Source organism: Sus scrofa, chromosome 2 (assembly GCF_054392235.1).
Source record: "Sus scrofa isolate SSC_HxYL_T2T_F1_AM1 chromosome 2, Sscrofa_HxYL_maternal_Yorkshire_Landrace_v2.0, whole genome shotgun sequence".
NCBI classification, from domain to species: Eukaryota; Metazoa; Chordata; class Mammalia; order Artiodactyla; family Suidae; genus Sus; species Sus scrofa.
The window spans coordinates 91,856,470-91,883,264 of NC_139384.1; the positions used below are offsets into that span (position 1 = coordinate 91,856,470).

Genomic DNA, 26,795 nt, shown 5'->3' on the forward strand with positions numbered 1-26,795 from the left:
CACGAAACATGGTCGGGAGCAGTGAGCTGGGGGCAGGAGACCTGCTCTGTCTGTGATGCTACTGTGGCCTTGGCTGGAGAACTTCCAGCCTTTGCAAATTAGGGAACAGACACAGTTGAGTGGTTTCCTAAGTGTGTTTCAGAGAGAATCTGATGGAACATAATGGGGTCAGGGCAAAAAACAGCTCTGTGGTAAAATGAGTTTGGAAGTTTGGGCAATTCCATGATGAAAGTGACAGAAGCCTGGAACTCCCCTTGTGGCTCAGTGGTAACGAACTTGACTAGGATCCATGAGGATGTGAGTTTGATCCTTGGCCCCACTTAGTGAGTTAAGGATCTGGTGTTGCCGTGAGCTGTGGTGTAGGTCACAGACGCAGTTTGGATCCCATGTTGCTGTGGCTGTGGTGTAGGCCGGCAGCTACGGCCCCGATTCGACCCTTAGCCTGGTAACTGCCATATGCCGCAAGTATGGCCATAAAAAGAAAAAAAAAAAAAGGTTAAAAAAAAAAAGTAACAGAAGCCCATAAGGGCCAACGTGTGTTGTAAATCTCTAGCAGTAGATACATACTCTGGGCAGCATTTCCCACATTGGGCTTTGGCCACATGCAGGGCTTAAGTGCATTCTCTGGAGCACACTGGGGCACGGTGGACTAGACCAGTGGTAGCAACTGAATTCCAAGGGTGTTAGTCTGAGCAAACTATCAGATGGGCAAGTCTCTAAGCTTTTTTCAGTATTTCAGAAAGGCTGTACAAGAGTTGCTGCTGTGATACCACTGGATCTGTGGCACCTCCACAGTGCCAGGATGCAGGGTTCAATCCCCAACCAGGCTTAGTGGGTTAAAGGATCCCACATTGCCACAGCTGCAGTGTAGGTCACAACTGCAGCTTGGGGAACTTCATATGTTACAGGGCAGCCAAAAGAGAAAAGAGAAGAAACAATAACAACAAATAAGCCTTTAGGAAAGAAAAATCACAGATCGTGTGAACTGATGCAAAAAAAATTATTGGCCAAAATTCAACATTCATTCATGATAAAACTTGACAAGGTCATTCGCACAAAAACCTTCAGCTAATGTCATCCTCGCTAAGAAAGACTGGATGCTTACCCACCCTGAGATCAGGACAAGGCAAGGATAACAGCTTTCACCGCTTCTATTCACCATTGTACTGGAAGTCCTAGCCAGCACAATAAAACAAGAAAAAGGAAATAAAATTAGGAATGTAGATTGAAAAGAAGAAATAAAACTAAACCTATTTGCAGATGATATGATGAAGATACATGTAGAAAACACCAAGAAATCTACAAATCGCTAGAATTGAGTTTATCAGGTCATAGGATAAAAGATCAATATACAAAAATTAATTGTATTACTGTATATGAGTAATGAACACATGGAAATCAAAATTAAAAACCTGATGATACTATTTACAATCACTTAAATTATACACATATAAATCTAACAAAGCATGACTTGTATGTTGAAAACTACAAGTAAAATAGACAAAGACCTACATAAATAAACATGTCATGTTCTTGGATTGGAAGACTCAGCATAGTGAGTTGTCATTTCTTCCCAAATTGTTCTCTAGGTTTAATACAATTCCTATCAAAATCCAGTAAAGTCTTTTTTTTTTTTTTTTAGGGCGACACCCGTGGCATATGGAAGTTCCCAGGCTGGGTGTCTAATCGAAGCTATAGCAGCCAGCCTATGCCAGAGCCACGGCAATGCCAGATCTGAGCCCTCTCTGCGAACTACACCACAGCTCACGGCAACACCGGATCCTTAGCCCACTGAGCAAGGCCAGGGATCGAACCCACAACTTCAAGATTCCTAGTCGAATTTATTTCCGCTGCGCCACGACGGGAACTCCAAGTCTTTTTTTAATACATATAGACATGCTTATTTTAAAATTTATATGAAAAGGCAAGCCAGAATAGCTAAGACAGTTTTGAAAAACAAGAACAAAGTGAGAAAAATCACTGTACCTGATTGTAAGACTTCCCTGTAGAGATGCATTAATCAAGATGTTTTATCAGGAAAGGGATAGATAGATAGATAAATCAATGGAATAGATTAAAGAATCCAGAAACAGACCCGATACAAGTACAACTAATTTTTAAAATGTTTGATGAATAGTTTTTTCAACAAATAATATTGGAGTAATTGCACATTCATAAGCAAAAAAAAAAAAATTGACCTAAGCCTCACAGTTTAAACAAAAGTGAACTCTAAATGGATCATAAATGTAAAGGTAAAACATAAAACTAGAAAATGTTTAGAAGAAAACGAACGAAAATCTTCACTAGGATCTAAGGCTATGTGAAGACTTCTTAGATATGACACCAAAAACACAGTCCATCAAGGAAAAAGTCGATAACTTGAGGAGTTCCCTTCATGGCACGGCGGAAATGAATCCGACTAGTAACCACGAGGTTGCAGGTTCAATCCCTGGCCTCGCTCACTGGGTTAAGGATTTGGCGTTGCCACGAGCTGTGGTGTATGTTGCAGCCAAGGCTCAGATCCCATGTTGCAGTGGCTGTGGCGTAGGCCTGCAGCTGTAGCTCTGATTTGACCCCAGCCTGGGAAGCTCCATATGCTGCGGGTGCAGCCCTAAAAAGCAAAAAAGTAAATAAATAAAATAAATGAAAAGCAATATAAAAATAAGTTGATAACTTGAACCTCATCAAAAATTAAAAACTTGGTTTCCAAGTCACATATCTGACAAAGGACTCATGTCAGCTACATAAAAACTCATGAAACTCAATGAAAAACAATCCAATTAGAACATGGGCAAAAGATATCAACATACATTTTAGCAAAGAGGGTATTTATTGCATTCAACACTGTTCGCCGTTAGGGAAATGCAAATTAAACCACAATAAGATTATTATACATCTTAAAACAACTAAAATAATAGGGACAATGTCAAATTCTGGTAAGGATGTAGAGAAATTGTCGGTGGGAAGGGTAAATAGTATAGGTGCTCTGGAATACAGTTTGGCAATTTCTCTTTTATATTTTAGAACATTGTTTAAAATATTAGTGTTGATACAGTCGATTATAAATAAGCCAGTGAAGACCCATCCCTAAAGTTAAGCCCTGTGCCATAGGTTGGTGAACATCTGAACGATGTTCCAGCTCATCCCAATCAGAGCCCATACCTTCCACTTTGTTCCTGTCCATTGATTGCTTACAAATCTAGAGTCATTGATCTCAAAACAGTTGGCTTAGCCACCCCAGCATCTGCCTCCCTCTTAAATCCTGGGTAAATCATGACAAGAATAAAAAGCCCAGAGTGGGCATATTGGCCACTCTTTTTTATTATTATTATTATTATTATTTTTGTCTTTTTAAGGCCACACCTGCGGCATATGGAGATTCCCAGACTAGGGATTAAATAGGAGCTACAGCTGCCAGCCTACCCCACAGCCACAGCAATGCCAGATCCAAGCGTCATCTGCAATCTACACAATAGCTCTCGGCAATGCAGGATCCTTAACCCAGTGAGGAAGGCCAGGGATCGAACATGCATCCTCATGGATCCTAGTCAGGTTCATTACTGCTGAGCCACAACAGGAACTCCTGAATTGCACTTCTGTTACTTAAAGTATGGTGGTGGGGCGGAATAGGAGGTCATTCTGGTTTGGTTATCTCTTTTCTATCAAAACTCTGCCTGAAACCAACACAACAGTGTCTGGAATGAATTGGCAGTAAAGCGAGTTTTTATTTTAATAACAGTTGGTATAACTGGCACTATCTGCCACACTACAAGTTGTCCTTGGAGGGAGGAGGGTGGAGCTCCAGGATTCAATGCTTTCTCATGACTTTTGACCTCAGTATCTGAGCTCAGCCCATATGCTAACAGGTAGAACATTCAGAGTTCTCTGGGCGCAGAGGGTGTAACAACCTAGACACCCCATAAAGGCAGATTAGTCGCCATGGGGTCCTCAAGGCCTGGTGGGGTGCTTGGCTAGTTGTTCCATAAATTGGCTGAATGCTTCTCTCCAAAGCCAGGCACTGTCTTGGGAAAACTCCAGTGAATGAAACAAATTTCCTGCCTTCAGGAAGCTGGTGTTCCAGAAAGAGGGACAGAAAGTATACAAGTAAACAACAGTTTCAAGTTATAACAAGGGCAGTGAAGGAGAATACAGAGGCGGGGTGCATCCTGATATAGGGTAGGGGTGGTCTTACAGAGGAGGCAACATTGAGATTAGTGAGACCTGAGTGATGAGAAGGAGCTGGTCAGGAGTTCCTCCAGAGGGAGGAAACAATGTGCAAAGGCTCAGAGGCAAGAAATGGGTTTGGGCAAGTGCACAGGGTGAAGCTGGAGAGGAAGGTAGGGGCCAGATCCCATAGTGTTTCATGTGCTCCTCAAAACCCTGAGTAGAGATATTTATTAGAGGAACTGAGGCACCAAGAGGCCTAAGTCCAGGCCCAGGTAGAAAACGAGAGAATCAGGAATAGCTTTGTAGTCTCCACTGTACATTCTCCAAGTTGGAGAATCCACTTCTGAAAAACCCTAACGGGACCCCTCCCCACTGCCACCCCCTGGATACAATAGGAAGTGGAAGGCTCTGTCCCTTAGAGGGGTCCTTAGGGGGCTGCCAGCCACAGAAGGAGTTTTTTTAATTTTTCTTCTCTTTTTTTGGGTCGTGCCTGTGGCATGTGGAAGTTCCCAGGTCAGGGATTGAACCTGAGCCACAGCAGCAATCTGAGCAGCTGCAGTGACAATGCTGGATACTTAACCCACTGTGCCACAAGGGAACACCTCTTCTCCTCTTCTTTGAGTGTGGAGGCTGACTTCAACCCCAGATATAAACCCCCTTTGTCATTTCAGAGAAAAACAGACTATGTCAAAGGAATGGGTTTCCAGGTTGTCTTCCCCAGCTTCCTTGTGGGAGGGCATGAGGCAGTGGAAGAATCTAGTCTCTCTCCTCCCTTCTTGCCGCCCCCAGGTACCCATGTTTTTCCAGCATGCCCTGCTGTTGTGCTGTTTTCTCTGCTTGGAGGATCACTCACATTTCGTGAGCACCCATCATGCTGCCGAGTTCCCTCTCATGGGATCTTTCATCTGTTTTCTTGTCTGTAAATCTGTTCCTACCTTCCTAGTTCCTGCTGAGGAAAGTTGGGCCTGAGGCTTAGAGATGGGAAGATGCCTTGTGACCCCTGCTCCCTTGGCCTGTGAATCACACTAAATTGCCTCAAATCCTTGAATTCCCTCCTCCCGGTAAGCGTGCTCCATTCCCAAAGCCCAGCTTGATACGTCCCCTCCCTCAAGCCAGAGCGGGCCACACTCTGCTCTGGGTTTCCATCGCACACCACACAGATGCCTCACCTGTCGTGAACCCTGCCGGTTGCCCACATCTCTGCCTCACCAGACGAAGGACCATCACATTTGACACCTTCCAGACCCTAACAAAGGGGCAAGAACACAGCAGGCACTGGTGAGTATTTCCTGAATAGATGGCTGAATAAGTGAGTAAATAGGTGAGCTGCTGTGGGAAGCTGACTCCAGCCCCAGGTTCAGGTGATCTTACACAGGCCTTGCCCTCTCTTTCCAGTATCCCTGCATAATGAAATTAACTGTTTTCTCTCCCATTACCAATTATTTTTTGTATCATGGTGTCTACTCCCTGGACCTCTGCAGTTCTGAGAAGCTGGGACACATCCATTGGCCTCCATTGTTATTTTGACCACAGATGAATTCTCTGATAGAGAAGTGTATGCTGGGAAAGTCCTCTGAACAGCAGAGGCTCAAGGCCGGCCAGTCAGCATTCAAGGCCAAAGCAGGTCATCTGAGGGGCTGGAGCTGGGGCCCAGCTCGGCCAGAAATTATCCATATCCGATGACCATGAATGGATTTATTTTGGCAGATATATAAACATTTTGGGTGATTTTAACCAAAGTGTATGTATATTTTTTAAAAGCTAGAAGCAAATATGCCAAAATATCAATGTTAATGATTTGGGGTGGTAGGAATGTGAATAATAGTTTTCTTTATACTTTTTTGCACCTTTTTAAAAGAAAAGCTCTGGAGTTCCCATGTAGCTCATCGGGTTGAGGATCCAGTGTTGTCACAGCTGTGGCTTATGTCACTGCTGTGGTGTGTGTTCCATCCCTAGCTGGGGAACTTCCACCGGCTGAGGGTGTGGCCAAAAAAATTAAAAAAATAAATAAAATCTCATTGCTTTTAGCATTTAAACGTAATGAAACCTCTCTTACCTTAGAACAAATAACCCTTCCTGTCCTGGCTCTTCTCTGGCTTACTGTATTTCCCCCGTCATTTTACTGACAAACTTTAAGAGCTGCCCATATTCGGTCTTTCCACTTCACTTCCCATGCATTACTTCTGCCTTTGACACTGTACTCCTCCACTGAAATAGCACCTGCCAACGTCACCTGCAACTTTCTTTGTTCCTAAATTCAGCTGTCAGAAACCTGGGCATCATTTTTAATTTCTCACTCTCCTTGACCCTTCATTTCTAATCACCTTCTGAGTCTTGGTCATTGTGTCTTCTAGGTAGTGCTAGGTTCATTAGTCTCTCTCCATCCCCAGCCCACTCCTGATCCATGACTCCATCATGTCACTTATTAGTCTTCACTGCCATCTTGACCCCTCCCATCCTGTCTCCCAGTGAGAGAATCAGTTTTCTAAAACCCCAATCTGATGTGCTTTCCTTGTTTAAAGTCCTTCCATGGCCCTCGGGATAAAGTATGAGTTGTTTAACCCTCAACTTGTGGGAACGGAAACAAGGAGACACTCACTTTGGGTCAAGTATCAGCTGGACCACTTTTACATTCCAAAAAGTCTCATGAGAGTCCAATGAGAATAGCAATTAAGAGGTCATGGGTGACCATAAGAGATGGTCAGTGGAGATGATAGTAGAATGGACAGGGGGTTAAGAAAGAAGTGGAGGTTGGTTGTGCAAACTATCTTGGCAGGGAAGGGGACAGGGTGGTGGCTTGTGGGTAAGACAAGATTAAGGTTTTATAAGAGAGGAGAGGCCAAACATTTTTTTGGTGGAAGATAGAGATTCAAGCAGTTGAAAGGGGAATATCTGTTGGTACAAGTCTGGCGATGCTAACACAGATGGAGGGCCAAGCACACAGTGCTGGTAGGAGTATAAATAACTTTTCTGGACTATAATTTGGAGATAACACAAACATTTTAAAAAGTAAAAATTTCCACTCCTTTTTGACTCAGTAACTTCACTTCTAGAATTTTTTTTTTTCCCTGAGAAAATAAACATGGATGTGCATATTTAGCTATAGGGATGTTTATCAATCTATTATCTAGAAAAGCAAAAAAAAAAAAAAATTTAAACAACCTAAGTGTCACAAGAACCTTTTGATCAATTTATGGTACATCCATTCATTGAAATGCTCCTTAGCCATTAAAAAAGATATAGACGGAATTCCCACTGTTGCTCAGCAGAAATGATTCTGACTAGTATCCAGGAGGACGCAGGTTGGATCCCTGACCTCGATCAGTGGGTTAAGGATCTGGCATTGCCATGAGATGTGGTAGAGGTTGCAGATACAGCTTGGATCTGGTGTTGCTGTGGCTGTGGTGTAGGCAGCAGCTGTAGCTCTGATTTGACCTCTAGCCTGGGAACCTTCATATGCCGCAACTGCGGCTCCCCCCCCCCAAAAGATATAGAATGTGAAAGATAATACAGTATTTACAATATTATTCCATTTCTAAAAAGGCTTTTATATGCAATGAAAATTCTGGGAAGATAAACATCAGAATATTAACAATGGACCTCCCTGGACAGTGTGGTATAATGAATTTTTTTTTTCTTTGAACGTCATGAAGTTTCCCACCATGAAAACTTATAAAATCATACACACATACATAAGGAGTCCATTTATATGAAATTTAAGGACACAATAGACTTCTATGGTGAAAGAAGTCAGAATAGTTAGTCATCTCTGAGAGGCTATTTATTTACTGGGAAGATGCACGAGGGAACTTTCTGGAGGTGATGAGGTATTCTGCACCTTGGTTTTGGTGCACACTTAAGTAAAATTTTACCAAGCTGTGGATTTAAGAGCTGGGCATTTTCCTCAGTGCAAGTTATGATCTCTTTTAAAAGAAAATACACCCACAAGGCAGAAAGGAAAGAGGAAGCAGGTGACATCACAGAACAATTTTGAGCCGAAATAAAGATGAGGACATTTTGTGACAAGACCTCAATTTTCTTAGGAAGTGAGTTGTTATAATGGGCTTGGAGCAAGGAAGACGCAGGCAGGCTTGGATCTAAGACAGTGTAGCAGTGCCTGTGGGGTAGAAACGTGTGGGGTTTCCTAGAGCTTGGTCAAAGGAATGGGCACCAACGCCGAGGGCTCCTCAGACCACTGTGATGCATACTAGGATTCTGCAGCTGAAGGAGCAAGAGAGAGAAATCAAACAGTTTACTTTGGGAATTTGACAGTCAGTAGTGGAGAGAAGTATGAAGACAAGATGATTCCAGTAGGGAGATGGAGACAGGGAAGAAACAGAAAGGCCTTGAGGGCAGAGCAGAGGCTGTGGAGTTGAAGCGATAACAGCTGTGGTGAGAGGGATTGGTTCTTAAGTGCTGAGAGTGCAGCGGTTCTGAGTGAAGGCCATGCTGAAAGTATGGCACTGCTGGGGTTGGGGGCCGGGAGGATGTGAACATTCAACTAAGTGTCCAAGCACAGCACCAAGCACTTTGCAGATATCAGCTCCTTTAAACAACACCCAGACTTTGCAAGAATGTACTGCCAGGTTTACATAGGAGGAAACTTGCCCTGGATCAGTCAGCAGCAACAGTTTCAAATCCAGATTTGACTCTAAAGCCTTTCCCACATTACTCAGCTGCCAAATGAGGCAAATCAGGATGGGAAGGACTGGAGTTTTAGGGAATTCACAGATGTAGATGTCATTGAAGTTGCACTCGGAGAGGAAGGTATCCGTTGCCAATATCTGGAGAATGGTCAATAGCAACCAGAGCAGGATAAAGTAGTCCAAGCAAATGGTATGTGCTTCAGGAGCTTGTCCATAAGGACAGTGCATCAAAGTGGCAGAAGAGGCACAAGGGATGCTGGGGGCTCGGGGCTCGATCAGGGTAAAAGCGCACATGGAATTCCAACCACAAGGACGGAAGTATGTCAAGAAAGCATTGGGCACTATCTACCCATAAGCAAAAGCTGCCACCCCTCCCCATTTCCCTCCCCTTTGATCCACAGGGGGTAAACTGCTTGTAGTGGGCAAACTACAAAATGAAAAATAGTGATAGGGGCTTTTACCCAACACTTACTGTGTGCCAGGCACTCTGCAGCAGCAATTCATTGAATCTTCATGGAAATGCTACATTTGGCCGTATTTTACAGACGATGAAACTGAAGAGAGTTGAGGTTCGTTGGCCAAAATCACAGCCAAAGCCTGGATTTGAGACCAGGTGTATCCAGCATCAGTTTGCAAGTTTCCGTGACTCTGTTAATTGATGGCAAAATCTTTATATATAAGCTTTACAATCAATTGTGAAGTGTTCATTTTTAGTAGATTCTGACTTAAGGTAAACTCTTCTTGCAGACTTACTAGATTGAGAAGACATTCTATGTACACTTAAGATGTGCATTTAAAAAATACAACTTTGGATAAGCAACAGAACATACTCTGAAGGTGACAAGAATCCCTAACAAAAATGAATTATTTGCCCAGGAAACATGGTGGAAAAGAGAAAGGCAAAGAACTAAGGCTTAATTTCCTCTTAGAAAGGAAAGTACAAGCAAAGATACCCTAGGAAGGGAGTTCCAATAGTCCGAAATCTGTCAGATCCAAAGTGACTCTTTTCCAGCCACTCATTTGCAAGGACATGGTAGGAAAAAAGTCATTCCTTAAGAAACTGAAATTAGCATTAAAAAATAAAAACAGGAGTTTCCATCGTGGCTCAGTGGTTAATGAATCTGACTGGGAACCATGAGGTTGTGAGTTCAATCCCTGGCCTCGCTCAGTGGGTTAAGGCTCCGGCGTTGCCATGAGCTGTGGTGCAGGTTGTAGACGCAGCTCGGATCTGGCATTGCTGTGGTATAGGCCAGCAGCTACAATTCCAATTCGACCCCTAGAGCCTGGGAACCTCCACATGCCTCGGGAGCGGCCTTAGAAATGGCAAAAAGACAAAAACTAAAATAAAATAAAATAATAAATTTAAAAAAAAAAAAAAAAATAAAAAAAAAAAAAATAAAAAATAAAAACAAAAAACCTTCAAAATACACTTCCTTAGAAAAAGAGGAATAAACACAGGGGCACCTCTGTGACAGGTGCTCCATATACATTTACCTGATTTAGCCTATAAACGTATTCTGAAGCAAACGATGTTAGTATTTACAGCTGGTGAAATTAAAGCTCACAGGCGCTAAAGAACTTACTGGGGTCACAAAGCTACAAATGACAGAGCCCCAATTTGAATGCAGATCTAAATTCCACTTTATAGCACACTGCCTGAGCTGCCTTTTTTTTTTTTTTTTTTCTTTTTAGGGCCGAACCCGCAGCATACGGAAATTCCCAGGCTAGGGGGTTGAATCCAAGCTACAGCTGCCAGCCTACACCACAGCCATAGCAGCACAGTATCTGAGACACATCTGCGTGAGACACAGCTCACGGCAACTCTGGATCCTCAATCCACTGAGCGAGGCCAGGGATTGAACCCGCATCCTCATGGATACTAATCGGATTCGTTTCTGCTGCGCCACAATGGGAACTCCCTGAGTTGCCATTTTTCACAGGAACACAGTACTGGTCTATTTTACTCTTTGCTTCTGATTCTCTCTTGCTTCTTGGCAATGCAATACCTTGTTCCTTCCTCCCAATGTTTTCCAACCTTGCCTCCAGACAGAAAAACATCACATCTCCCCTAGACAGAAAGACCCACAACTTAAGGAATTTTGTTATAAAACATTTAATGTTAACCTACAATACAATGTAAACTTTTATGAAAAAAATTTAAAGTACACTAGATTTCTTCAGTAAATTATCACATAACTATTCAGGTGCAGTACAAGCTGGGGCACTGCATCCTTTATGGATGGATATTCTGTTGCTGCGTCCCTCAAAAGTCCTAAAAAAAGCCAGTTGTAAAGTGGAGCTCCTTGTTCAAGCACCAGATAATACTCGCCTGATTTTGCATTCTGGGGGTTATCACTCCTTCCCACAGTCATTTTCTGTAACCTTTTCCTTGGCCTTGGCACCATTAGCAATTTTCATAATGACTGCTCTGTTGAAGATTCTAGGTTCTTTTTAGTTTTTTTTTTTTTAAGAGATAAATATTCTCCACTGGCCATCTCTTATCCAAACATCATAGTGGAGGCAAACAAGGAGAAACAAGTATTTGCTGCAGGAAATTCTGCAGAAGTGGAAAAGACCAGAAGTGGCCCCACTGAGGCTGAGGAAATTCAACTGACTCCAATTGGATGTCTTTTCTTGGTCATTTCCTATGGAAATTCAGCCAAATCTACTTCAGTCTTGGGAGTGCAGGACAAAATTGAAAACAAGTGTTTTTGTTTAGCTGATGACCTGCCATTTGGAAACAGCTGAAATAACCCGGTGGTGATTTGGAAACAAGAGCAAATGCTTACAGATCATGGGCTTCTCAATATTTTCTCACTTGCAGGTCCCATCAAGTTCCCAGAGGTCCTTGGGAGTAACATACAGATTGTACTGGCATTGACAAAATGTGCATCTATCGGGGAGGAAAGGAGATGGCACCTAAGCAGCAGCTCTAGGTCTGCAAGGAGACAGGAACTGGGTCTGAATAAAGCAGGGCTGTTTCAACATGGACTAGAAGGAGCATGAGCTTCATGTGGTGCCTCTTGAAACCTTAAGTAAATGGACAGGCCATCCCAAGAGCTGTACTGACATGAACAGACTTTTTCTAAACATTCTGGCGGCTCATCTCCTTTACTGGACAAGTTATCAAAAGGCAGGAGGCATAAAGTGCACATTGTAGAATAAGATGAATGTGGAATTATTTCAGAAAAAAAATTTACAACTTCGCAGAGATGTGGGCAAGATACTCAGTACACTCAGCCTAGCGAAGGTCTTTAATACCCCCGGTGTACTGCCAGGGAAACAGCTATGAATTCCAGACACGGAGGGAGGCTTTCAATTAAGAATTCCTCTCTGCATGGTTGTCAGCAGGAAGCAGGCTTCACACAAGGTGGATTGGAGAACATGGTTTATCCTGGTATTCACTCCGGATGTGACAACAGTCACTTATTTCCCACTCATCTGGGCTGGCCTGTGACATCAGGAAACAGTGGAAGAGTAATAAGCAGCCAGGAGCAGAATCAAAATTTTCCTGGAGATGGTGCTGTAGACGCCTGTGCCAAGGCCACTGAGACATTCTCAGGCTCCCCGGGTGATATCCATGAGGCTCTTCAACCTGCCCCTTGGTCTTTACCCCACCACGGAAGGCCAAAGAATATAGTAGCCACATCACCGCTACCTCAATGAATGGTCCTTAGGTTTTAGCTAAGCAAGAGAAAGCCTTTGGAGACTGCAAATCTAACAAGTTATACTTTATCTTGATATGAACCCCTGGCCTCATAGCATCCTAGGGAACTGCACTAATTTCAGTAGGTTGCAGTATTATGAGTCTGCACCAGTCTAGCTACACAACACTTTGGAATACTTGCCAGCTCACGCTGGCATCTGTTGATACATGGCCTGACCCATGTACCCATTACCATAAAGTCAACCACAGACATTCGGAGGTTAAAACCCCTATTACTTCAACATAGCAATAGAGAGGATAAAAACTGCCTCCAGCAGGTGGCAACATCAAAAACTGCAGTGTGCCCTTCAACAGTTTAAAGAGGCTGAGTTCTGTCTTGGCTCCCTTCAAGGCCTCAGTTTCTTTGTCCTTAAAATACACCACCACCACACTCCCAATGAGGCAGGGCACTCTTACGTGGTTCTAGTGGTTCCACTACAGGCCCTGCTAGTCCTCTGGAAAGGCACCAGGCTTGGCGATTCAGGAAAGCTCAGGGCTGGGCAGGAACAGCATTCATGTGTCAGAAGAGGAAGAGCTGCTAACCCTTGGATCAGACCCCATAATGATCACCTGGTACAGATTCCAAAGAAAAGCTGCAGTTGTGTGTACAGGTGAGTCTACATGGACTTCACACCACATATATGGGTGTATCTGTACATACAGGTTTTGCAGGGGTACAAACCCAGATTTCCTCCCACTGCTTCAAGTGGGGTGCATAGATGGAAAGAAAGGACAGAAAGAGTTGGACCAAAAAGAACCACCTCTCTGGGAACATGAGAGGAACAATTGCATAAATAAGCACAAACCAGCCCAGGGCACCTTTATTACACTCTGGTGGGGAGGAGCCCAGGGCATGAACTCATGGGTTTAAGAATTGGCTCTTTATCAAATAATGTTAAGGGAAAAAAAATACACCTATGTCAGCCTCATTCCTTTGGTCATTACAGAGCAACAGAAAAAAATTTAAAAGTTATTCATAAGCTGTTGGAAGTAAAAGGAACATCTCTGCTCTGTGCCTTCTCTTCCCTCTCTTCTCCAGAGGTGGGAGAAGCAAGTCTTCGGGAGATGCTGCAGTAGCTGGTTGATGGAGGTTTGTTTCACTTTTATATTCCATAAAAGCAAGAATGAATGAGAACTAGTGGGAATGTCCCCTTCCCCAGTTGAGACATGGCTGGGTTGGAGGTGAAGAGTCTCCTTTCGTTGGAAGGTGCGTGGTGCAGAGGCAGTAGGGAAGGGTGGGCTTGCCAGCAGGAACGTTCATTGCTAACCTCATGCACACACACAGGTGGTGACTCTTGCAGGCAGCATGGTTTTTGATCCTTCCTTAGGATGCAGCAGTCTTTTAAAAAAAATATTGTATTATAATAATAATAATATGAATTTCTCTTTTTTTTTTTTTTTTTTTTTTGTTTTCCATTTCTTTTAGGGATTGGGGTGGGAGAGGAGGAGAGGAAAAAAAGTGTCATTCATCTGTTAGGTCCTGAACAAAGAGAACTTCTGTGTGGCTGAGTCCGGCCTCCTGCAGTGTGGGGGGGTTGGGCCACTCCTCTGAAGGAATGCAGGGCAGCACCCTCCGGGGAAAATTGGCTTCAATCTGAAACTTTTCAGGGCTTTCTTTCAAAGAGAATAAGAAGTCGTGGATTACCTGTAGAGGTCATACAAAAAAAAGGCAGTGAGAAAAAGACAGACACACAACCATGAAATCAAATAAATTCCAGCTCTTTCCAGGATGACTGAGACATGAAGTCATTACATCACATTGAAATTCCATTTCAAAGTCAATCCATTTCACAGAGCAAATACATAGGGCAGCTCTAAGAAATTTATTACATAGCCCAATGCTAGTCCTAATCTGAACTGACCTGTTTCTTCTTTGAAAACTTCTGATATAAAGCTAAACATTTTTTGTTAGAAATAATCAAGTTACAGAAAAGGTGGAAGTATGGGACACAAAATTTTTTATTTTGAAACCAGTTCTAAGTGAGCTACCAACTGAATGTCCCATCACCCCAGAATACTTGTGCATGACATGACAAGCTCATTCATAATACAACCCTCAAAATCAGGGTGGCACATTATTACAGTATTATAATAATATACATTACATTTTTATTCAGGACCCATTCTAGTTTTGACAGTTGCCTTTATTTCTATTTTTATCTTTCTTTGCCTTTTTAGGGCCACACCTGCAGCAAATGGAGGTTCCCAGGCTAGGGGTCAAATTGGAGCTGGAGCCATGGGCCTATGCCACAGCCGAAGCAACATCAGATCCAAGCTGCATCTGCAACCTACACCACATCTCACAGCAATGCCAGCTCCTCAACCCACTGAGCGAGGCCAGGGCACCGTGTCCTCATGGATGCTAGTTGGGTTCGTTAACCGCTGAGCCATGATGGGAACTCCGACAGTTGCCTTTTATGGCAAAAAGAACCAGTTTACAATTGTGTGTTGCGTTTGGTAGTGACCACATCTCCTAAATCTGCTCCTTTAAGGCTTAGAAAATCTGAACATTGAAAATCGATTAAAAAAAAAAAAAAAAAAAAGACTTAGAAAATCCTCAGAATTCTTGATTTTCATGACTTTGACACATTTCTAAAGATTACTGGTCAGTTATTTTGTAGTATGTCTGTCTCCTTTTTGTTTTCGTTCAGCTGCACCTGGGCCAGGGGTCAAACTGGCGCCTCAGCAGTGACCTGAGTTACAGCAATGACAATGCTGGATCCTTAACCACTACGCCACCAGGGAACTCCTAGAATGTCTCTCAGTTACGTAATGTCTACTCATGATTAGATTCCAGTTATGGATCTCTGGCAGGAGTATTACGGAAATAAAATAATGCTGCATTGTACTCAACGCATCCCATTCAAGTGCAGTACCATTTCAATTTGTTCCATTACCAATGATGTTCACTTTGACCACTGGTGCCTGCCAGGCCTCTCCACTCTAAGTTATCCTTTCCTCCTTTGTAATTAATGAGTATTTTGTGGGGAAGTGTTCTGAAACTATGAAGACATTCTGCTCCTCAAACTTTCTTTACTTATATTAATATAGAGCTAGGAATTCCTATTTTTTTATTTTATTTTATTTTTGCCTTTTTGCCTTTTCTATGGCCGCTCCTGCGGCATGTGGAGATTCCCAGGCTAGGGGTCCAATCGGAGCTGTGGCCACCGGCCTACGCCAGAGCCACAGCAACGCGGGATCCCAGCCACGTCTGCAACCTACACTACAGCTCACGGCAACGTCGGATCCTTAACCCACTGAGCAAGGCCAGGGATCGAACCTGCGACCTCATGGTTCCTAGTCAGATTCGTTAACCACTGCGCCACGACAGGAACTTCGGAATTCCTATTTTATTCAATAGGTTATAAGGCGCAAATTGTTTCAGATGGAGTCCAAGGAGCCCGCTCAAGCTGGCTTCTGTATCTTTCTGACAAGTCTCCATTGTTCTTTGAATAATTCCTTGCTTTGGGGCACAAGGTGTTCCAGGCTAATCTTGTATTCCCCCCGTCTCTCCAGCCCTAGAATCAGCCATTTCTCCAAGGAGCCCCGATTGTTCTTAATGGACAATGGTATTCACAAGCCATGATTCAAGTGCTAGGTATGTTCATTACTATTGGGGTGTCAATCCTCCCAAGCACTCGTTGTGAAGAAAGCTAGAGAAAATGTGTACATACATACACACGTCTTTATCTGTATCTCACTCTATATGCTCATTTCTTCATGTACAACCCTCTCCTTACCCAGTTCTGGCATTAACACTCCCTCAAGCCCAGGGAATTTGGGCTCTGACTGGCACTGGACTCCCCCCACATGTGGGTACCTTCCTTAAAACTTACTTTTCTTTTGTCTTTTCTAGGGCTGCACCCTTGGCATATGGAGGTTCTGAGGCTAGGAGTCAAATTGGAACTGTAGCTGCCGGCCTACGCCAGAGCCACAGCAACACAGGATCTGAGCCGAGTCTGCGACCTACACCACAGCTCACGGCAACGCCGGGTCCTTAACCCACTGAGCAAGGCCAGGGATCGAACCCGCAACCTCATGGTTCCTAGTCGGATTCGTTAACCACTGAGCCATGATGAGGAACTTCACCTACCTTAAAACTTGACTGACCATTTGCAGCAACATGGATGGAACTAGAGACTCTCATACTGAGTGAAGTAAGTCAGAAAGAGAAATACAAATACCATATGATATCACTTATATCTGGAATCTAATATATAGCACAAATGAACCTTTCCAGAGAGAATAAAATCATGGACTTGGAGAATAGACTTGTGGTTGCCTACGGGGAGGGGGAGGGAGTGGGATGGATTGGGAGCTTGGGGTTAATGGGTACAAACTATTGCTTTTGGAATGGAATAGCAATGAGATCCTGCTGTGTAAGCATTGAGAACTATGTCTAGTTACTTATGACAGAGCATAATAATGGGAGAAAAAAAAGAATGTATATATGTATGTGTAACTGGATCACTATGCTGAACAGTGGGGAAAAAAAATGGTACTGGAAAAATAACACACAAAAAAAAACTTAGATTGAGATCTGACACCCACATGGATCTCTCCACTGTGGGAATGCCCTCTTCACCCTGGTCTGGCTCTGACAAGGTACAGATAAATTCTTAACATGAAGTAAGGCAACATTAGGAAAACTTAAAATGTGTAATAATCATGGAACAGGCCACCTTTATCTCCCTGTCTCTTAATACCACATTAAGAACAGGCATACAGCAGTAGGCACATGAAAAAAAAAATGTTCAACATCACTAATTATTAGAGAAATATAAATCAAAACTACAATGAGGTACCACCTCACACAAGTCAGAATGGCCATCATTAGTAAGTCTACAAATAACAAATGCTGAAGAAGGTGTGGAGAAGAGGGAACCCTCCTCATTGTTGGTGGGAATGTAAGTTGGTACAACCACTATGGAAAAGAGTGTGGAGGTTCCTCAGAAAACTGAGTATAGAACTACAATGTGACCCAGGAATCCCACTCCTGAGCATATACCTGGACAAAACTATAACTCACTAAGATACATGTGGAGTTCTCATTGTGGCTCAGTGGTAATGAGCCCAACTAGTATCCATGAGAATGAGGGTTTAATCCCTGGCCTCACCCAGTGGATTAAGGATGTCATGTTGCCGTGAGCTGTGCTGTAGGTTATAGACGTGGCTTGGATCCTGCATTGCTGTGGCATAGGTTGTGAGCTCTGATTTGACCCCTAGCCATGGGTATAGTCCTAAAAGGACAAAAAAAAAAGCACCACTAGTTTACAGGAGCACTATTCACAATAACCAAGACATGGAAGCAACTTAAATGTCCATCAACAGAGGAATGGATAAAGATGTGGTGTTTGTGTACACGCATACACACAGACACACACAGGAATACTAATCAGCCATAAAAAAGATAAAAATAGGGAGTTCCCTTTATGGTTCAGCGGTTATGAATCTGACTAGGATCCATGATTCCTGGCTTCGTTCAGTGGGTTGGGGATTCGGCCTTGCCGTGAGCTGTGGTATGGGTCGCAGATATGGCTCGGATCCCACGCCGCTGTGGCTGTGTTGCAGCCTGGCAGCTGCAGCTCTGATTTGACCCCTAGCCTGGGAACTTCCATGTGCTATGGGTTCAGCCCTAAAAAACAAAAAACAAACCAAAAAAAAACAACAAAAAAGAGAGATCAAAATAATGCCATTTGCAGCAACATGGATGAACCTAGAGATTAACATACTAAGTGAAGCAAGTCAGAAAAAGACAAATACCATATGACATATCACTTATATGTGGAATCTAAAATACAGCACAAATGAACCTACCTACAAAACAGAAACGGACTCACAAACACAGAGAAAGACCTGTGGGTGCCAAGGGGGAGTGGGATGGACTGGGAGTTTGGGGATAGTAGATGCAAACTATTTTTCTTTTCCTTCTTATGGCCACACCTGTGGCATACAGAAGTTCCTGGTGACCTAGCAGGTTAAGGATCTGGTATTGTCACTCCTTGTGGCATGGGTTCTATCCCTGGCCTGGGAAGTGGCCAAAAAAAAGAAAAGAGAAAAGATTTCTGGGCTGAGTATAATTTGGATTCTCTCTCTCCTTTTTTTGGCTGTGCCTTTGCCATGCTGAACTTCCCAGACCAGGGACTGAACCCATACCACAGCAGCGACCGAAGCCACTGCAGTGACAATGTTGGATGCTTAACCCACTATGCCACAAAGAACTCCTGGATTCTTTTCATTTCCCTTTTTAGGGCCACACTGGTGACATGTGGAAGTTACTCAGCTAGGGGCTGAATCTGAGCGGCAGCTGAGGCCTATGCCACAGCCATGGCAACATCAAATGGAAGCTGCATCTTCCACAGCTTGTGGCAACACCAGATCCTCAACCCACTGAGCAAGGCCAGGGATTGAACCTGTCTCCTCATGGAGACTATGTTTGGTCCTCAACCTACTGAGTCACAATGGGAACTCCTGGATTCTCTATTATATGCATTCATTTAAGACAAAATCAGCTGCCACATCTCTGCTCACTTATGGGTGCTGGAGATTCCTCTACAGTTTATCCTTTTTTCATCCTAGCACTTAACCATTACCACAAGCTGAGCATCATGTGCAAACTGAGCATTTCACTGAACATTCACTCACTGAAAATATTTGCAAAGGATAGAGCTCACAGAAAGATCACACAAAGTTTACATGAGCACCAAAAAACTGTAGTTCATTAGTTATAAGTTAAATGAAAGGCTAGCACTGCTACTACATCTCTCCTCCTCATATACTTCTTTCCCATCTCTGAGTTTTGTCCCCATTTACCAAGCATTTCTCTCCATCTGAAGTTTATTTTATTTATTGTTTACTGGTCATGCCCACAGTATGCAAAGGTTCCCAGGCCAGGGATCAAATCTGAGCCACAACAGTGATGATGCAGGATCCTTAAGCCTCTGAGGGAACTCCTGAAGTTTATTTTGAAAATTTATTATTATTATCATTTTTCTTTTCAGCTGCACATGGAAGTTCCTGGGCCAGGGACTGAATCTGAGCTGCAGCTGCAACCTATGCCATAGCTATGGCAATGCCAGATCCTTAACCCACTGTGCTAGGGGATCCAACCCTCACCACCAGAGACAAGGCCAAATCCATAACCCACTGTGCCATGGCAGGTACCCCTTTAAAATTTTTACAAATTAAATAAATATCTTTTAGTGTGAACCTATTTAAAAGCCTATATGGATTAAATATTTAACAAATGGGGTGGTTCCCCTGTGATTACAAGTCTATTCTATTCAGTGGATTTTCCTCCAAAACTCAAGAGACTAAATTCTGGTTAGGCTTTTTACCATACATAATGGTAATGAGAATCTGAGGAGCAACAGCTCCATAAGAGCATGGTGTACTACAGAGACACTGTTATCCCACACGGCTACAAGCTAAAATCCATACGCAAACCGGTATTTATGAAACTCACGAAGGGAAAGGAATGAACACTTAGTAACCATCTACTTATGTGGTAGGTCCTAAGTGTGGCTCATTCATCTTATCTCAACTAAAAAATCCAAAGCTAGAGATGTAAGCAACTTCTCCCATATAAATCAATGTATAAACGAGAGAGAAATAAAATGAGGAAGCCACTGTTCTCTCACCGGGATGCCTCACAATGTTCTAATCTGAATTAGCGCTTTGAATCCTCCATAAATTCCTAAACCATGATTTACTCAACTGCACACCACTTAGGGTGCCTAGCACAGTGTCTGATATACCTTCACTTACCATTTTCAGAAGTAGATTATACTTCCATTTTACATGTGGGATATCTGAGGCCCTATAAAAGATTCTATAACTTGTCCAATGTTCTCCAGTTAAACAGGAAGAAATAATCGATGTGTTACCTAGCTTCCTCATCTGACTACAGAGCATCCACATTTCTATTATGCAGTTTATTCTGATTATTTCAAGTGATTAGGGAAACAGCAGAGTCTATTGTAGTTGTAGATTTGGAAAGGTGACAAACCAATTCTCAAACAGAAACTTCCTTTTGATAATAAACGCCAAAATTAACAGCATTTGAATGCTTACCAAGAGCCAGGAACAACGTTGAGCACTTTACATAGGAACTTGATCCTAACAATTCTATTAGAGAGTGCCTATTATACCCATTTTACAGATGAAGAAACTGAAGCTTTAGAGATTAAGTAAACTGACCAAGGAAACACATTTATTAACACTGGAAAAATGAGAATTTGATCCCCATTTTGTGAGACTCTGAAAGTCTCTGCTTTTGACTATATCCCTATGGAATGACAAACACTATTACCTATGGATACCAAATATACAAGGTGGCCCCACTTAGTGGCCCTTCTTACGAGCTAAATGAGTAGAAACAGTGATAACTGCATGCAACCTGCATGTGTATTTCCAGTGTGTCTTGGGCAGTGTAGATAGAATTTTCTCTATACAGCAAGGGATTCTGGTGGGTGTGGAAGCCAATGCAACTCAAGCAGCATGGAAGAACCTTCCACCTCCAACACACAAGTCTTTTGTGGTACTTCTTGGTAAGGCACCTTTTCTTTGTAGCAGAGCTCAAACACGATGAAATGAAACCTTGATAACTGCTTTGAGTTGGCAGCTAGATCTGAAAGAACCTACAATAATTCAGTGCACTCTTCTCTCAGCCCCATCTCCCTTCCTCCCCTAGTCATCAGAAAAGCAGATATGGAGTTCCCGTCGTGGCGCAGTGGTTAACGAATCCGACTAGGAACCATGAGGTTGCGGGTTCGGTCCCTGCCCTTGCTCAGTGGGTTAACGATCTGGTGTTGCCGTGAGCTGTGGTGTAGGTTGCAGACGCGGCTCGGATCCCGCGTTGCTGTGGCTCTGGCCTAGGCCGGTGGCTACAGCTCCGATTCAACCCCTGGCCTGGGAACCTCCATATGCCGCGGGAGCGGCCCAAGAAATAGCAACAACAACAACAACAAAAGACAAAAAGACAAAAAGACAAAAAAAAAAAAAAAAAAAGAAAAGCAGATATACCAATGACATTCTTGAAAGTCCTTAAAAGTTTCCAAATCTACAGCCCAAACTCTATATACACTTCACACAACTTAGGCAGTCCTTACTGTTAGAGACTGTGAAAAGTGGAATCGTCTCTCTACTCGAGAATCATTGGGTAGTTTGAAAATTATTTTGACACTCTCAGGGTCATCAGGGGAAGGCTCCGGGGGCAGGCACTCCAACTTCCTTTCCTTCTCCTCTTGTAAATTCTGTAGAGACACAAATAAAAGTTGAGGCTACAGTTCCAATTAAGGAACAAAGAGGAGTTCCCGCCGTGGCGCAGTGGTTAACGAATCCGACTAGGAACCATGAGGTTGCGGGTTCGGTCCCTGGCCCTGCTCAGTGGGTTAACGATCCGGCATTGCCGTAAGCTGTGGTGTGGGTTGAAGATGTGGCTCGGATCCCACGTTGCTGTGGCTCTGGCGTAGGCCGGTGGCTACAGCTCCGATTTGACCCCTAGCCTGGGAACCTCCATATGCCGCGGAAGCGGCCCAAGAAATAGCAAAAAGACAAAAAAAAAAAAAAAAAAGGAACAAAGAAACAAGAAATACATCATTATGTAGGTTAATTGGGCAGTCAGATGAAAAATCAATGACCAGTATCAGAAGAAATACTTCTTGGCAAGAGTCAGAAACACCCTAATTCAAATTATACTTATTGACTACATACTACTGCATCACTGTATTATTTATTAAGTATACGAAAGTACATAACTTTGAAAACAGGGAATAACTAAAAGACACTGTCTATAATCAAGTGACAATACATAATGAAACAAGATAATGAAATGTCAAGAGTTAACACTGATGCTAATGCTAAGAATAAATGCTTAAAAACTACTGCTGTGAATTAGCGTTTTTAACTGCTTACTATTTCTATTAGTAATTTTGCCTGATTTTTACTTTTTTTTTTTTTTTTGTCTTTTCTAGGGCTTGCACCCTTGGCATATGGAGGGTCCCAGGCTAGGGTCTAATCGGAGTTGTAGCCGCCAGCCTACACCACAGCCACAGCAAAACCAGATTCGAGCTGCATCTGCGACCTACACCACAGCTCATGGCAACGCCAGATCCTTAAACCAATGAGCGAGGCCAGGGATCAAACCCGCAACCTCATGGTTCCTAGTCAGATTCGTTTCTGCTGCACCATGACAAGAACTCCCTCATTTTTTTGTTTTAATAAATTTTTTTTTTATGGCCACACCTGCAGCATATGGAAATTCCCAGGCTAGGGGTTGAATCAGAGCTGCAGCTGCTGGCCTATACCACAGCCACAGCAACCTACACCACAGCTCATGGTAATGCCAGATCCTTTAACTCACTGAGTGAGGCCAGGGATTGAACTCGCATCCTCATGGATACCAGTAGGATTCTTAACCCGCTGAGCCACAATGGGAACTTGTGACTTTTTACAAAAAAATTCAAAAATACATTTTTGTGAAAGCATAGTAAATATTAAAATATCATGGAGAATTCGAATTGTTCTCAATCCCATCATCTAGTTATTTTCCTTCCCCAGTTAAGAAAAGACCAGCCTGGGAGTCCCACGGAGTAAAGACAGGTTCCTTACCCGCCGCCGCCTCTCCTCTGCCAACTTCTGCTGCTGTACCTCTTCCTCCTTCCGCCGTTTTCGCTCTCGCTCCTCCCGCTTCTTTCTCTCTTTCTCCTGGTCAGCCCTGAGAGATGCCAAGTATGCCTCATCCTGTTGCTGTCTCAGCACCTGGGTCTGGTTCCGTTCTTCCCTACAGACAGATCAAATGCATAGAGAAAAAAGGTAAATCTCACAAAGCTCTGTGTTTTCTTATGTTGAAATTTTGGGGGGCTAAAAGGTTTACAATCTTGGTGGATGACTATTTCACACTAGTATAACATATTCCAAAGCAGAGCATGCAGAATCTGAATGAGCCATCTCTTTCCTCAATTTGGCAAAAAAAAAAAAAAAAAAAAGCAAGCTTTTCCCTCTCCTTTTAACTTTTCAAATCGTTTCCCCTCAATCCTAATAGAAATAACACAGTATTTTGCTATAAAACAATGATCAAGGAGTTTCCACTATGGCATAATGGATTTCAAGAATCCAACTGCAGTGGCTCAGGTTGGTGTAGAGGTGTAGGTTCCACCCCCAGCCTGGCACAGTGGGTTGAGGATCTAGCATTGCTGCAGCTGTGGCGCAGACTCGATCCCTGGCCTGGGAACTTCCATATGCTGTGGGTGAGACCATAAAATAAAAAGACCATCAAGATCATATTTTATAGATAAATACCTTTTTAGATTACTTCCTTCTTGTAGATGTCATTTTCACAAAACCAAAAAACTACATACACACATTCTAGAAGATTTAAAAAATATGTAAAATTTTATTCAGAATTCTACTAACCAAAGAGAAAATACTCTAACATCTTGGGATATTTCCTGTTTTCTCTCCAAAAAACTGGGTACCTATGTAGGAATATCATGTCCTATATCATGTTCACCTATTTTAAAAATAATGACTGGGGGAGTTCCTGTCGTGGCGCAGTGGTTAACGAATCCGACTAGGAACCATGAGGTTGCGGGTTCGATCCCTGCCCTTGCTCAGTGGATTAAGGATCTGGCGTTGCCGTGAGCTGTAGTGTAGGTTGCAGACGGGGCTCGGATTCCAAGTTGCTGTGGCTCTGGCGTAGGCCGGGGGCTACAGCTCCGATTGGAGCCCTAGCCTGGGAACCTCCATATGCCACGGGAGCGGCCCAAAGAAATGGCAAAAAAAAGACAAAAAAAAAAAAAAGACTGGATATATATTCCTAGGCATAGATTCCAGTATTTTTTATTTTTATTTTTTGGAGGGAGATGTATCTGCAGCATACTGAGGTTCTCAGGCTAGGGGTTGAATCGGAGCTGTAGCCGCTGGCCTATGCCATAGCCACAGTAATGGGAGATCTGAGTATCGTTTGCGACCTACGCCATAGCTCATGGCAATGCCAAATCCTTAACCCATTGAGCTAGGCCAGGGATTGAATCTGTGTCCTCATGGATGCTAGTCAGATTCGTTTCTTCTGAGCCACAATGGAAACACCAGATTCCTGTATTTTGAATCACATCTCTAAGAACAGATGATCTGATGAAGAATTATTTAGTTCAAAGAATATGAATATTTTAACACTAACTGGACAAGGCTTTTTAAAGCTGTCTAACAGAGAAGTCAGGATCTGTGGAGCCCCAGGTAAAGTACCCAAGTCTACAGCTGGTCTCTCAGTCCTAGGGAGGAACTCCCCTGTACCTTTCTAGACGTTCTGACACTAGGTAAGTCTGGTTTGCATCCATGATAAATGTCAGCTGGTTAATGAGGTCATCAGGCTGGATAAGGCCTTCTAGCCGTCCTACCACAGTCATCCTCCGATCCTTCAGCATAATCATGGCCAGGAATGGATAGGTGTTTTCTCGTAAAGCCTGTGAGACTGACAGAAAGAAGACCCAACAGATCAAGGGCAGGACTAAGAGAAGAAACAGATCAACTCTTAGACTTTCCACAACAAGCAAGAGAGAACTGCTTTAGTCTCAGCTGGGAAAGAAGGTTAGTGTCATTTATTTCTCTGCCTACCTTTTCTTCCTCCCTAGTTTCTTCCTTTTTTCTTTTTCTTTTTAGCTGCACCTGCAGCAACGAGGAAGTTCCCGGGCCAGGGATCAAACCTGAGCCACAGCAGCAACCTGAGCTGCTGCAGTGACAACACCAGATCCTTAACCCACTGCACCACAAGAAAACTCCCCTCCTAGTTTCTTAATCTTTGTGTTGTTATACACTTGTGACCCTATTTCCCAGGTAATCTGATTAAAGTAGGATAGGCTTTTCTGGTTGAGTGTAGCTGTCATGATGATGCTGGGGCAGGCCACAGAGTTTAAGAACAATATCTGTTTGATGAAAGGAAAAGGACCTACAAAGACTCCGGCTACTGCTTAGTATAATTTTTCCCCGTGTCAGGGGTCAAGCCCACAAGTCTCAGTCTTATGCTACTGATGATGATCTCTACCATCATCTTCTGTCTTTTCTTCATCTTTTTTCTTTTCTTCTTATCCAATCCCTTCCTTACTTCTTTTTCCTAAGTCCCACCCACCCTCCCCAATAAGAAGGGGCTAGCTTTTCTGTTACAGAGGAGTTTTAAAAATTGGTCTTCCAAATAACAAAGATTTTACCATAACAGAGTTTTGCCTATGTTTTTTATAACAGTTTGAAAGAAGAGATTTTTAAGCTTCTATAAAAATCTATAAAAGGAGTTCCCGTTGTGGCACAGTGGAAACAAACCCAACCAGTATCCACAACGATGCAGATTAAATCCCTGGCCTCGCTCAGTGGGTTGGGGATCTGGCACTGCCATGAGCCATGGTGTAGGCTGCAGACACCACTTGGATCTGGTGTTGCTATGGCTGTGGCATAGGCCAGCAGCTGCAGCTCCGATATGACCCCTAGACCGGGAACTTCCATATGCCGCAGGTGTGGCCCTAAAAAAGGGCAAAAAACAAAAAACAAAACATAAAAAAAAAACCCACTATCAAAACCTCCTTCTATCCACCACCGCTCACTCCCAAAAATCATATTAGAATGGCAAAACATACTGCAGGATCTTATCTGATGTTTAAAAACCAACTAGGAGAGTTCTGTGCTGGCTCAGTGGTGAAGCATCCGGTGTTGCCACTACTGAGGCAGAGGTTCAAACCCTGGCCCAGGAACTTTCACATGCCATGGGGTCGGTCAAAAAAAAAAAAAGTCAATTAAAAAAACAATTAAGAGTAAAGATTCAGATTCTAGGATGTAGACAAAACATTTGCTGCATCTTTAGTCCTCAGCATCTAGCGCAATGCCTGATATGCTAGTATAGACTCAAAAAGTTGCTGAGGAGTTCATGCCATGGCACAGTGGGTTAAGAATCCGACTGCAGGGAGTTCCTGTTGAGGCACAGCGGAAATAATCCGACCAAGAACCATGAGGTTTCAGGTTTGGTCCCTGGCCTCATTCAGCAGGTTAAGGATCCGGCATTGCCGTAAGCTATGGTTTAGTTCGAAGATGCAGCTCGGATCCTGGGTTGCTGTGGCTGTGGTGCAGGCTGGCAGCTACAGCTCTGATTTGACCCCTAGCCTGGGAACTTCCATATGCTGCAGGTGGGGATATATATAAAAAAAGAAGTTGCTGCAAAGCAAGTACATTTTCCTTCACTGAATGCCTTTATGTCTTATACTGACTTCTAAAGATATTCACCTCCAGTTAAA

At 43.2% G+C, this 26,795-nt stretch overlaps 1 protein-coding gene and 1 long non-coding RNA gene across 6 annotated transcripts in view; both read right to left on the minus strand.

Annotated features, from left to right (window-relative positions):
* Positions 1-3,366: 3,366 nt before the first annotated feature.
* LOC106509473 (uncharacterized) lies at positions 3,367-9,461 on the minus strand. The gene is made up of 2 exons (XR_001307045.3): positions 9,286-9,461; positions 3,367-5,413 (listed from the first exon to the last, which is right to left on the minus strand). It is a non-coding gene; the product is annotated as an uncharacterized LOC106509473 (long non-coding RNA).
* Positions 9,462-10,910: 1,449 nt separating this feature from the next.
* Positions 10,911-26,795, minus strand: part of FAF2 (Fas associated factor family member 2) — a 52,376-nt gene continuing 36,491 nt past the window's right edge. For 4 of the 5 annotated variants that reach the window (XM_003123660.5, XM_005661467.4, XM_085013785.1 and 1 more), the window contains 4 exons: positions 24,814-24,991; positions 23,131-23,302; positions 21,630-21,773; positions 10,911-14,164 (listed from right to left, as the gene is read on the minus strand). In XM_003123660.5, coding sequence (XP_003123708.1) covers positions 13,982-14,164; positions 21,630-21,773; positions 23,131-23,302; positions 24,814-24,991 — 677 coding nt within the window. In that variant the 3' untranslated portion in view covers positions 10,911-13,981. Of the gene's footprint in view, positions 14,165-21,629; positions 21,774-23,130; positions 23,303-24,813; positions 24,992-25,159; positions 26,682-26,795 lie in introns of those variants that run through there. The other variant, XR_014838012.1, reaches the window with a different exon arrangement.